This window comes from Xiphias gladius, chromosome 18 (genome assembly GCF_016859285.1).
Source record: "Xiphias gladius isolate SHS-SW01 ecotype Sanya breed wild chromosome 18, ASM1685928v1, whole genome shotgun sequence".
Lineage (NCBI taxonomy): Eukaryota > Metazoa > Chordata > Actinopteri > Istiophoriformes > Xiphiidae > Xiphias > Xiphias gladius.
The window spans coordinates 22350874-22363516 of record NC_053417.1 but is presented as its reverse complement, the minus strand read 5'-3'; the positions used below and the strand labels follow the sequence as shown (position 1 = coordinate 22363516).

Genomic DNA, 12643 nt, shown 5'->3' with positions numbered 1-12643 from the left:
CTAGTCTAATCACATCCTGTAACCGAGAACTGTCTCCACTGCCCCTGCAGGATTCTGGGATTTCAAAGTCAAGGCAACGTGGACCAAACTGGATTCTAATTAAAGTTGACATCAGGTGCCTCATGCCTTCTTTCCCCCTTCTCTTCAGGCTTTCATCTAAATGATTCATGCAGAGAACACCAGGCCTTTCATGCCGTTAGGTCCTCACAAAGGAATAACAACTTGATCACACAAAGCAAACATAGACAGATTTACAATGGCATCGGCACAGTGTCTGTTGCATCGGCCTATATCAAGTTATGTCAGACTGGTGCTGAGGCACTCAGCTGGCATTCTGTGTTTTTGCAGGGGTGTTTTTTTTTTTTTTTTTACAGACATCCATGCTGGCAAATATGGGAGAGGGTAAATTAAATCAGAGGGCTAAAAATGGCTTTCTAATCAAATCACACTGTATCATGAAGACAAAATACAACAAAATGTTTTGTTTCCAGGTGTTGTAATTTGAATGGGGCGTAACCTGCTGCGAACCTGACATGATTGTTTGGAAATGAACGTGACAAGTGTGTGTTGGCCATATGCTGTGGGCTGGAACACTGGCATGGTGGAAGAGGATCAATTGCTTTGGGTAAAAGCATCAGCTAAATGCCTAACAGAAACATAAAATTGAATCATCTGAAATTGCAGAGGATACAGGTAGGCTAAATAATTGCCGAATAGAGAGATAAATACTTGGAGGCTTTTTTTCCCCCTACTAAGTGGGAAGAGAATTTATCTCTGTGTGAAAAAAACCTGCCTTGAATTAAAGATGAGCTTCCCCTGCCTTTTGTCAAGCTATTGTGAACAACACAGCATATAGTACACAGTAACTACGGGTATACAAAAATAGGTTTGGTATAGTAGTTCAGCTTTGTGGAGAAGCTGAACAGCCTTACCACGACATTGAAGTGCCTCCAGGCTAAGTCAGATGACTGTGTGCTCTTATTATTTATATTTGAACTGCAGACTGAAAATCTTCTCCCTGAATAACCTGAAAATTAGTTGAAGCTGTGCTGCTAATGAATATTAACAACTTTAACTTAGCTGGTAGTTGGGGTTTCTAGTGTCTCAGCCTGGAAAAGAAAAAGATGTGTGCCCTCGGAGGGGACTGAATTGACCTCTAATGGCTACGTAAAAATAAATAAGGTGCCTGTCCCTAAATGTTTTTTAGATGCGATACTATTGTGTTTATCACCGAGAAACTCTCTGTCTAAGATTCTTATTCGTTTGTTTGTTTCACAGCAAACAATGACATGACGTGAGCATCGTCCGTTGAGGCAATGGACGTGAAATGAGCAGCGACCGAGTCGTGTCCGATACGTCTCCCCAACTGTGGTGTCTTGCTGTAGGTTATTTCCTTCCTCGCCACCCTGGCCTCGCCCTTACGCTTGACTTAAATGGAGACTGACAGTAAATCGCAGTTAACCATACAAGACACTTTAAAAATAGTTTAGGCAATCAGGCTGTCCTAATCTGAAGGTTGAACACAGAAACGCGCGCTCCGCGCCGAACAGCTCTCCGTACTTAAAAAGTTCCGAAGACAGGGTTCTTGTCACACATTGACACGTATTTCTTGTTTGTCCCTAAAATACTGGAAACACTCTGCAAAGGGACGCCTCCTTGCCCTAATTTGGTGCCAGTTTTTTTTAAAGGCGCAGTTCGACACTGGGAACAAAGGGGGAAACAACTTGCCTGGCTCTGACCGCAAGTTTGAAAATCTACCTACCAGCATCGCTGAAGCTGACCACTTAACTCGACTGTTAAATCCATACAAAAACATGTAAAAACAACAGTTTAGCTTATTAGCATCTTTCCAAAAATGTGAAACGATTCTTATAACAATTCGTACTTGTTTAGATTTGAATATTTTTTCAAATGCTTTACAAATAGAATTTGACTTTGGCCGTTCTGATGCAGATTGCAAAAACCTTGATCTTCTCCAGCCTTTTGGTTTCATCTTCTGGCATTACACTTTTATGGAACGAAATTAGAATGACTTCTTTTCTCAAGATATCACCTGTTTGAAGAAAAGAAAAAAAAAAAACTGAAATAATTTACACAGACGCCAGTGAATTGAAACCTTTTTCTGACTTGGCTGAGGAAAGCAATGAAAAAGGGAGATACATTTGCATTTTTTCACCTTGTCTCAGAAATGAAAACAACACATTAAATAAAAATGTATAACATTTACACAACAGGTACACAGAGTGATTGTCAGTGCACCAGTTTTAACAATGTCATTTTCTAATCTCTTTACTGGTACCTAACACTGAATCTTTCATTACTATAACATGGCATGAGGCATGAATGCATATGAATCCATCACACATAGCTGATAACATTAATATTGACCAATTAATGTTGGCTCGTTAAAGTGCAATCGTTCAGCCCTGTGTTTTAAATACGCATAAATGGAATCTCTATTCCGGGTATGTACGCATAATGACAAAGCAAATAGATGAAACCTCTGAGCCTGACATTCAGTCTATTGCTCTGAGTCACCTACATACTATCGTTGCCTGCAGTAAAAGAAGGCTTATTTAGTTAAGACACACACACACACACACAGTATGAACGCAGAGAGGAGAGATGGGGGGAATTGTGTTTACATTTTTTATTACGAGTGTCAACTATAGATAAGGAAAAACTTGTTAGAGGGGAATAGAACAGTGTCTCCATTATGTTTTTCATGTGCCCCAAGACAGTTTATTTTCTATTAGTGAACATGAACTACTGTCACCAACAGAGACTCGAGAGAGTGAATGTTCCCTGCCACATATGAACTGGAAACTGATATCAAATAAGCTGCCAGAAATATGTTATTTTGGAGTCTGGTTTGAATTACGAGAATTAAGTTTAAAGAATTCTTCATTCCATTTTAATAAAATCTGTAAATCGAGGTTATTTTTGTCTCATTTTGTGGATGATAAGGAGAAAATAAAGCTTTTATTTAATCTTCTGTTCATCTGTTTTGCTGTATTTTTACCTCAGCTGTATAGCATTTTTCTTGTGAGCAGCTGAGACCGAGGAACGTATAACTCCTACCTGAATTATCTTATTTTGGCTGCTTTCATTTTGAATTTGCAATGTGATTTTTGTTTATAAAGCCATGTATTATGACAGGTGCTCAGAGGGTCTCTACTCAATTTGTACAAAAGCGCAGAGCGTAAGCTCTTTTGACTGGCTTTAAGGTTATTTTACAGATGAAAGGTAATCAAGCAGCCCTGCCCAGTTTTCTTAAACTTTTCTAAGAGCCAGCATGAGTGTGTATAAATCATAGAGTTTATTTAAGACACATCTGGAAGTCACCTAATGTATGTCACACCAGCTCCTTTGAAAATTAATCAAAATAAAAAAAGGAATATAGGCACAAATCTGAGGATTGTGCTGTTAGTGTTGGCATAAACCCCACTATGGGTGTGAAAGAATCTGCCTTATTTCATATTTTTATTCCAAAAACTTAGTTCCTGTTGGAATTAAAAACATAACAAAAAAAACCCTCTTATTTATTACAACTATAACAGTACAATATATACTGTGTCTACATGAATAAAACATTTAAATCTCAATATATATTTGTGGAAAAAAATAAACAAAGAAGAGAGTGCAAGGATGGTAATAATATGGAAGTCCCACATCAACTTATTCAGTTAAATTCCCAGTGGATTCATCTGTTTTGCAGCTTCTGTAATGTCAGTGAGAAAAAGTAGCTTCATAGATTCCCGATCTTTCCAAAGCATTCTTGACCCGGTCTACACACATTTTAAGAACGGTCAGGGAATCTTGGGACCTTGAACTTCAATGAGCTTTGCATTTCTGCGCAATATATGAATACATACTATAAATACAAGATGAGGAATGGTTCAATGAAGAATATAGGATAAGCCTACTGGTGGACCTCTACACATTTAACCAGCACCTGAGTTTAACTTGCAACTTGCAATTATATGTGAAGTAAAGAATAGATTTAAATGTTTGCTTGTTTATTCCCTGTTGAACAAAATAATGATAAACCATTAAAAACATTAGGGCTGCAACTGCAATATTATTTTCATTATGGATTTATTTGCGCATTATTTTCATGATTAACCTTTTGGTTTGTAGGTTGCCAGAAAATACCAATAGGTTCCCATGACAAGTTTCTAAAGCCCAAAGTTATGTCTTCAGGTTGCGTATTCGACCAACACTCAAAATTTACTGAATTAATGATGACATAAGACAAAGAAAAGCAGGAAATCCTCACAACTGAGATGCTGGAACCAGAGAATGGTTATTGTTATGTTATTATTTTTTCTTGTTGCTCGTTTGAACATTTAAGAGGTGGGGTTACATGCTGAGTAACTCATCTGGTCTGAATGTTCTGAGCAATGGCGTAAGTGAAGGTCATTCAAGGACTCCTCGATATCTTAAACTGGGTGCACCAACACCTGTGCAGTGTATTACAATCCAATTCAACTTCTTTACAATGTACTGTGTTCTACCTTTACCTCATTTCATTTTGATGCCATAAAGTAGCTTGTGGCATTATTGGAGTGGATTGCATTATATTGTGAGAAGTTTCTGTTAGTGTCTCTATCCTTTACATAGATCATTACATTTTAATACAGCCAGGGTTTTTTGTAGACATTAATGTTGAATTACCATCATTCTACTTTATCTGAGCGATGTTGGCAGATCAGTTTTTTCTCATACTGTCGTCAGATGCATCACAAGCTTCTGGTGGGTTTATAAAAGTAGCTACGATATGACACACAGGTATGATGGAGACACTGCTGTTTACAAAGCTCCTGAACAGAATCACAGCGTTTACAAGAACAATTAGTTGTGAAATAAGCTTTCGGTGAATCTACAAAATGAGTCACTAAAGGCATATTACTCTGGTTGACATCATTTGTTTAAGTGAGGAGTTCTTTAAAATATCCTACATATCTGAATATCATTATATGAATGTTAAAATTCATATAATGATATTGTTTTTACCATTTTGACAACACTCCAAGCATTAAATAATAGTAACAACTTCAGTGTTTACAAAGCAAACCCATGCATAAATTGCCTGGGACTGCATGACAGCTCAGTGAGGAATCTTGTCGCTACAAAAAAATCATGCATAATTGCGTTAGCTAAACGTTGAGCAAACTACTTAGAATTCAGCTGCTTTCAACTAGCACAGCATGTGGCATTCAGACAAATCTGATGCCTCAGATAGGATGGTTTGCAGTTGCTGTACTTGTGTTATTATAAAAATGTTTATTCACTGCAAAGGTAAAAAGCAAAATGTCTGACTGAACTCAAGCGATAAAAGAGAGGCAATAAGGGTGGGTCCAGAAGGAATATTATTCATATACAGACGACAACTGATGAAGTGGTAATAAACGATAAACGTTCTGCTCTGTTAGTAGCTACAATTTGCTTCAAGGGAAAGAGAATGGCCAATGTTTCCCATTATTACTATGAGCGGAGTCCCCACCACAGGAGCACTCAGTTTAAAGAGACAAACAAAAGCATGATGTAAATACTCTCAGCAGTGGAGAAGCTCCTCTTCTCTTCTATCTCCCCTTTCTCCCCATGGTTAGCATTTCAAACAGTCCTTGTTTTGCATCAGGGCTTCATGCTTATGTGCATGCCACCACAGCGTTGCAGGTGGTGACCTGTCCGAGCAGTGGAGTCAAAAAGCAGCCTTCGTGTGTGTACGTGTGTTTGTGCGTGGCTGTGTGTGTCTGTGTGTGCGTGTGTGTGTGTGTGTGCAGGCATGTTTGTGAGAGTGCCTTTTCATGGTGAGGTTAGGTCCAAAGGGATCTCACCTCTTTACAAAACTCAGAGTACGTCTACGGGTAAGCATTATCTACAAAATGCTACATAATCATACATTTCTCAGTATTTGTGGTCCTCTGCTTTAATCAGCGGAGAGAGAGACACAAGTCACTGACTGGATTCACATTCTGCCTCGTGAAAATCCACAAAATCTCTTTCTAAGTGTCTGCCAGCGGGCCCATCCAAACTTTGATTGAGTGCATCACAATGGGCCCTGCATATTAAGCACCGAAACAATGATACAGACTTTTGCAGGAGCAGTCTGTTTGGACTGGAAAAAGGTGCTGCATTATTTTTTTATCTTAAATCATTTGCAAACAGACTGTCCACTCCATGGGATTTACCCCAACTAGAATTGTGTTCCAGCCAAAGGAAATTAAAATAATGAGTTCCTGCAGTTTAGAACTTAGCCAGGAGATATCTAATTAAATCTGTATTGTTCTTTTCTCTGTCTGATGGAGCATTAACTGTCTTCAGAGTCCAGGGTTAGTTAAAGTGACCGCTGCAGGCTGGGACGTGCTCGTAGATGGAGCTTCTGTCTTGTTACCGCGCCACCTAAAAAACATCAACTTATGAAGCTCAGCTCAGGTTTTGTTCATTTCCATCACAATTATTGCAATATCATTAGAGTAAGAGTTATTAAGTGGTTCCCGAAGGGGTTTTCCCCATTCTGTATTCCCATTGCAAAAAACGATAACATTAATGTTACTGAACACAGAAACACATTTTTCTCCCAGATACTGTAAGGACCTCATAGGTTTATGTTATGGCCAACAGTTTGAATAATTTCAACTTCATTTCAAAGAAATCATGTTTTGACCATTATTTTGGCCTGGCGGATGGTAAATACTGCAATTCCCCCCGAGCCTTGGGCACTGTTGCAGCGGAGAAGAAGCCAGTGAGTGGTGCGAATCGGAGCGGTAGTGAATTAAAACCTCTTTGTAGTTGCAGTTGTCGGCAAAACGTGGCACCATAGCTCCAGAATTCTATTGAAATTGACACAGAATTTAAAAGTGAACTGATTTAAGATGCAGATTGTGTTTTCGGTTTTCTCAACACCTTAATATTTAGCTCTCGCCTGCCGTTAGCATCTCGTGTGACAAAATTTTCAGCTTGGTGATTGGATGTTTTTGCCAAAATGCACCGTGGGAGCTTCAGGTGAGAGGTTCACTTCTAACCTGAAAATTTTATGTACACAAGCTTGTAACTTCATCTCTTTATCAAAGAACCAGATATTTTGTAATATAATTTTAATCATTTTGACTGATGACTGAATTGAAAGAGTTTCATGTTGACCCAAGCCGTAGACGTGCTCTAACTTTGAATCACGAACTGTAACATTTTCTATGGAAACATTTATGGGACTTTTACTTCCAGAACCAGGGACAAGTGAAAAAGCTCCTCCCCCGCTGCAACTCCATTGCCAATCATAGCTTAGCAAATTGAACTACAGTAGGCAAAGGCAGACCTGCCAAGCTGTGGATTTCTCCACCCTGCTAAAATGGTGTGCATGTAGATCTCGAAAGAGCGATACTCTCACTTAAGCCCTCGCAAAACTAAAAGCACAAGAATAAGAGTGTGTGGATTAAAGTATGTGCTTTAACGTAAGTGGTGATTTTTAGCATGTTTGGCTAACTAACTAAAGTAGTTATAGAATATAAATTGTGTGGCTTCAAGTTATTGTATAAAAATATCTGTTCAGGACTGAAACATCAACCCTGTGCAAGCCAGGATGCTAGTATATAAGAGTTTAGAATAAATTAGCGTCTCTGTCCGGTTTTGCATTTGATTTGGGAAAGTTTTGCTTGGCTAGTACGTTTTTTTTATGGTGAGCATCCAAACCATCCAAATTATGTTAGAACAAATAACATTTAGTTAAGTTTTTATTTACTATACTATTACTTACTACTATTTATAAGTAACTTTAGCTCTACCATGCTGTAGACAAGCAATGCTGCCCCTTGATTTCCATGTTCTACGTGGCTCATCGGCTGGACTTTTTGCCCGGGATGTGTAGCGTCAGTTTTGTGGGATTATGTCATGTACTGTGTGTGTAGCCATCATGCGCATATTCAAGAACCCTTTTACAGGATTCTCATTTTACAAAGAGTAACTTGGAAACATTAAGAACTCAAACAACTCACGAAGTTTTACCATTATCATTATCTAACGGGAACTACCTCCATCTGATAAAATTTGCTTGTAACAATTGTCATTTCAGTCAACAGTCAATCTTTGGTTGCCAGTCTGCTTTTGTTTACTTCTGTGTGAAATGGAGGACCAATTGTTTCAAAAATTACTAAGAATTTCAAGTCGAAAATCTGCTTCTGTTGTCATTGTGAACTGCATATGTACCGTGCAAGAACAGAGGGCTAGACAGGCATAACAAAAGTATAAAACCAAGCAAAAGGGTCGACTGTATTCTCTTCTATTTGATGATATTGTTAAATAGTATAATCTGATGAGCCACATGACTGCTGGGTAGCCACAGATCACCGGTGCTGCCAGTGCTCACTTGCCTCTGTTTCACTGGAAAATGATTCCCTTCTGGATCATACACATAAAACAGTTCAACAAAAAGGCAAGTTATGAGAAAGTGCATTTCTAAATGCAGCAAGGTTTCCTTTGGCCGTCAGATTTAATTACATGGGTTTTAGTGTTCAGCATTAGTTTACAGCTTATTTTTCATGTTTGTCCTCTTGGGCCTGTCATTCACCAGATTATAGAATTAGGTTTTCTGAGCCCTCTGTGCCTAGCGGAGAGCAAGACGGTTGATATGGCCAATGGGAGCACTGACTATTATGGCTGATTGTGGAATCTTTCTGCATCAAAGGAGAGCTTACTAAAAAACAAGCTTTATGATGAGCATACACAAGTCTGTCGGCCCCTTTTTGCATAAGAGTAACGCAATAAAAAAGAAGAGATTTATTGTATGGCTGCATTTAAGTATCTATAAATACCATGTCTTAAACTAAAGCCATTTTGTGTTATGTCCTTTGTACAGTGTTGTTGCCACTGTGACACAGACTGACGCACGCCTTCTCCTCACCTTTGTGGTCTTTACTTTGTTCCCAGAGATGCATGACCAGCCAGTGAGGTCAGGGAGAACTCGGCACTCCTCCTCCTCCAGACACGGCTCCATTTTACACCACCACTTCTGATGCACAATGGAGGCTGGGGAAAAACACACCACGGCAGAGGGTCACTTTTTGGATGGAAAGACTTGGATCGAAAAAAAAAACCATCTCAACCAGTTGCCACGCTCTCCGGTCCTTAACAGCCTCGGTATCAGTGGACTCCGGTGAAACTGATTAACCTGAGTCTACTTTGATATATAATATATTCATGTCATGTCAGAATATTTCTGGTTAAGAGAGGTAGAAGAGGGTGCCTGTAATATCACCTTCAACACAAGAGGGCAGAGCCCTTGTTGTCCCCGCCACCTGTCCTGGAAAGCAGGAGCACTTGACAGTTTGAGAGCGTTCTTCAATCTTGTTCTTATTGCAGCAACGATGAGCAGCAACCACTTCACAAGTGCCTGTCCTCTCCTGTGATGACACTGAGGAGGAAAATTTGGAACGAAAAGGCGACAATCTTTCACACTGAGTTTTGCATGTAAGCAGAGGCAGCCCGGGTGCCTTCGACCTTTACAGCTGGCAGCATTGTGGTAAAATTGCAATGATTTCCTGACTTTATTAGAAGTTACATTTAAAATCAGTACTCTAATTTTTTGGGTTACACTCACTCAGATGACCAAGCAAGCAAAAGAAGTGTACGTCAGCCCTAATTTGGATGTTTCTAAAGCTACAGCACCACCAAGTGGATAAAAAGCATTAGCACTCATGAAACATCCAAGGAAAAAACATTCAAATATCAAAACATATTAGCAGCCATCATCAGGTGGTCAGTTACCTAATTATATGAACAGAACTGAGAAGAATAAACAGCATAAACAGAAATATCGGAGACATACCTGCTTCTGTATCATTTCACAGAAAAGCATATCAAAGAAATTGAATGTTGCTTGTGGTGATTATTACACCGCTGATAATTCATGCTGATACTCCCAGTTGAAGGGGTGCAACAGAGCAGAAGTAAAAACAAAAACAGAAAAACTCATGCATGCTTGTTGCCAATATAGAACTGATTTGTCTGTTTGCAAGACCAACAAACACCTGCAGGACAGGATGGTTCATTCATAATTAAAGTGGGGTTAAAATCAGACTACAATCAAAGCAGAGACAAAGAAATTAAAGATGTAACTATTCAGAAAAAGAAAAAAAACACAAGACAAATGACAGGTTTCATACTGGAGTTATCCATGTGAGGTTGCTGTTGTGTTGTGGCACCAGTGGAAAGTAACTAAATACATTTACTTAAGTTGTTTCCATTTTTCTGCTACTTTATACTTCTAATCCACTACATTTCCGTTGGTAATACTGTACTTTTTCTCCACTACATTTATCTGAAAACTTTTCAGATTACAATTTCATCAAGATTTGCAAAAATGACATTGGATATGCTTATAAATTACAACCTATTGTTATGATTGAACCAGCTCTTATAAAGCTTTATAGCTCATGGAGAGGCAGCGTCTACCTCAGGGCCCAGTCAATGAGTTGTTAAATATTCCCCCTCTAAACTTCTCTGAGTGCATGGCCTATCAGATGGTTTCATTTAAATAACTGTTTGAGGCTAAACAAAGTAAAACTATCCAATATTTTATGAAAAAAAATATATTTATATATTTGACAAATGTCCAAAAACAGAATACAGATTTGAGCTGCAGAACATTGTTTTTTCTTCTAGACTGCCCCTTTAATCATCCCACCAACCCCATTTATCTTGTGACCCTGTGGAGGGGCCTGCCCCCCAAGGTTGGGAACCACTGGCTCCAACTATCCAAAGGTATATAAAGTAGTTAAAATGTGGCTGATGCACAGATGCATCAGCAGCAGTTTAAGTGCTTTTTCCTGTAATGGAGGTGTTATTTGTTGTTGTATTGGTACTTTGATGTTAGTAAAGGATCTTAAAACTTCTTCCACCACTGCTGTAATGAGGCAATTGTGCCCCCCCCCCTCGTGTGATACTGCAGAGTTTAAATGTTTAATGCCATTTACTGTACATTACTGTAGCATTATTTTTGGAAAGATTAGATTTAGCTAACAGAGCCGCAACAGTCAAAGGGCCTTTCAAACTCTTTTTAGAGCATCTCAACATAGATAACAATTAAACTAAAAGCCTCCGAGATTCAGTCATGACAAACTATTTCCGCCACATTCACATCTGGTTCTAGTAAAAAGCACAGTGAGTCTCAGGTTCTTGTTGCTTGAAAACTGAGCTCTGTTCCGGGCGACCGAGCCGGTGACCGGGAGCCATAATGAGTCCCCTCGGGGTGTGGGACTGGTCTGGTCGGGTCTGACACCTACCTGTCTGTCCTCGGGAGCTTTGGTTGCCACTGGATAGTTGGCTACGGAGGCTGACTACACAGAGAAGCAGGAGACCCCAGCTTAACGGCCGAGCCAGTATGATCAGCTTCATCTTGCCTGCGCGGAAAAAAGAGCTTTACACACACTCTAACAGGATAAGGTCAACAGTTTTTCCCTAAAGCGTGTGACCTTAAAGCAAAATAATATGCAATGTCACATGCTCGGGATATCTCCTGTCTCTTGATATGCGGTTCATGAGATCACTGCATCCATTTGCTCCATCGTGGCTCTCACATCACCAAGCTGAGCCAAAGCAAATAGAGAAAAAACACCAATAAAAGTCTGTTCAGAGGAAGCTTTTGGGGGTAGATGAGAGTGGGGTCCTTGGACCCCTTTTCTGGGTCATATTATCCCTTCAGCTGTAAACATCCCTGCAATCAAAGCTAAACTCCACTTTTATAAACTAAAATAAAAAAGTTTTACACATATCGCACATTAGCACTGAGTGATAAAGGCATCATTCCTCATTAATCGATAGGTAGATATCCATGAACATAACTTTTTTTTGTCCTGTTTGTGCCAAAACACTATGCCAGTACATGCTGTTAGCTGTTCTACTGTGTTTTACAATATCATCATCATCATCATCAGCAATAAAAGTAGGTCTGCCTGTCTTACACATTTTAGCATTTGGTTAGAGAATAAACAAAGGATATAATCTAGATCAAAGATATATTGAGTTTTGATCAACATCGAGGTAAGTTACCTCTGCTTGGCTTATTGATCTACATGATAAGCCGCTGCTGAAGCCTCCACCAGTATCTGTGTCAACACCAGGCAAACCCTCCGACGATGGTCTCAGCAAGTTGGTCACGGACGAGATCCTCCAGTGTGAAGTTTGAAGTTTGAGGTCTGAAGTTTTTTTTTTTTTCTCCCGCCGTCAAATCACACCCCAGGCCGGTAGGGACCGAGAGTCAGCGCGGTCAGCTCAGCGAAAAAACCCGCAGTTTCACACAAACCAGCTCCTCCTCCCGGACTTCCTGTCCCTTCCAGGCCGGTTCACAGTGGGATAACCTCCGGAGGGGCCAAAGCTCGTCTTGACGGATTTTTAATCAAGACAGAAAACCATCTGTCTCCCGGACAATATGCGGCCACTTTCATTAGCGCCGTAAGAAGCTTAGAGCCGGTGTTGACATCCTGTCGCGCGGCGGACGGAGAGGACACGAGCTGCGTCTGAAAAAGTCCCCTGCTTTGTTTTGTTGAGACGAATTGTCTTTTTTTTTTTATTTTTATGTGAGTTTATACAGTGAGGGGTCCGAAAATATTTGCGCCTAATTCAATTATTTTCGTAATTCTGCCTCTGT

General features: G+C 39.7%; 1 protein-coding gene across 1 annotated transcript; it reads right to left on the bottom strand.

Moving 5' to 3' along the window:
- Positions 1 to 4110: 4110 nt before the first annotated feature.
- Positions 4111 to 12585, bottom strand: LOC120803893 (chemokine-like protein TAFA-4). The gene is made up of 5 exons (XM_040152897.1): positions 12046 to 12585; positions 11280 to 11396; positions 9254 to 9409; positions 8900 to 9024; positions 4111 to 6405 (listed from the first exon to the last, which is right to left on the bottom strand). The coding sequence occupies exons 2-5, from the start codon at positions 11389 to 11391 to the stop codon at positions 6394 to 6396; spliced, it is 405 nt and encodes a 134-aa protein (XP_040008831.1). The 5' UTR covers positions 11392 to 11396; positions 12046 to 12585; the 3' UTR covers positions 4111 to 6393.
- Between the last annotated feature and the right edge of the window lie 58 nt (positions 12586 to 12643).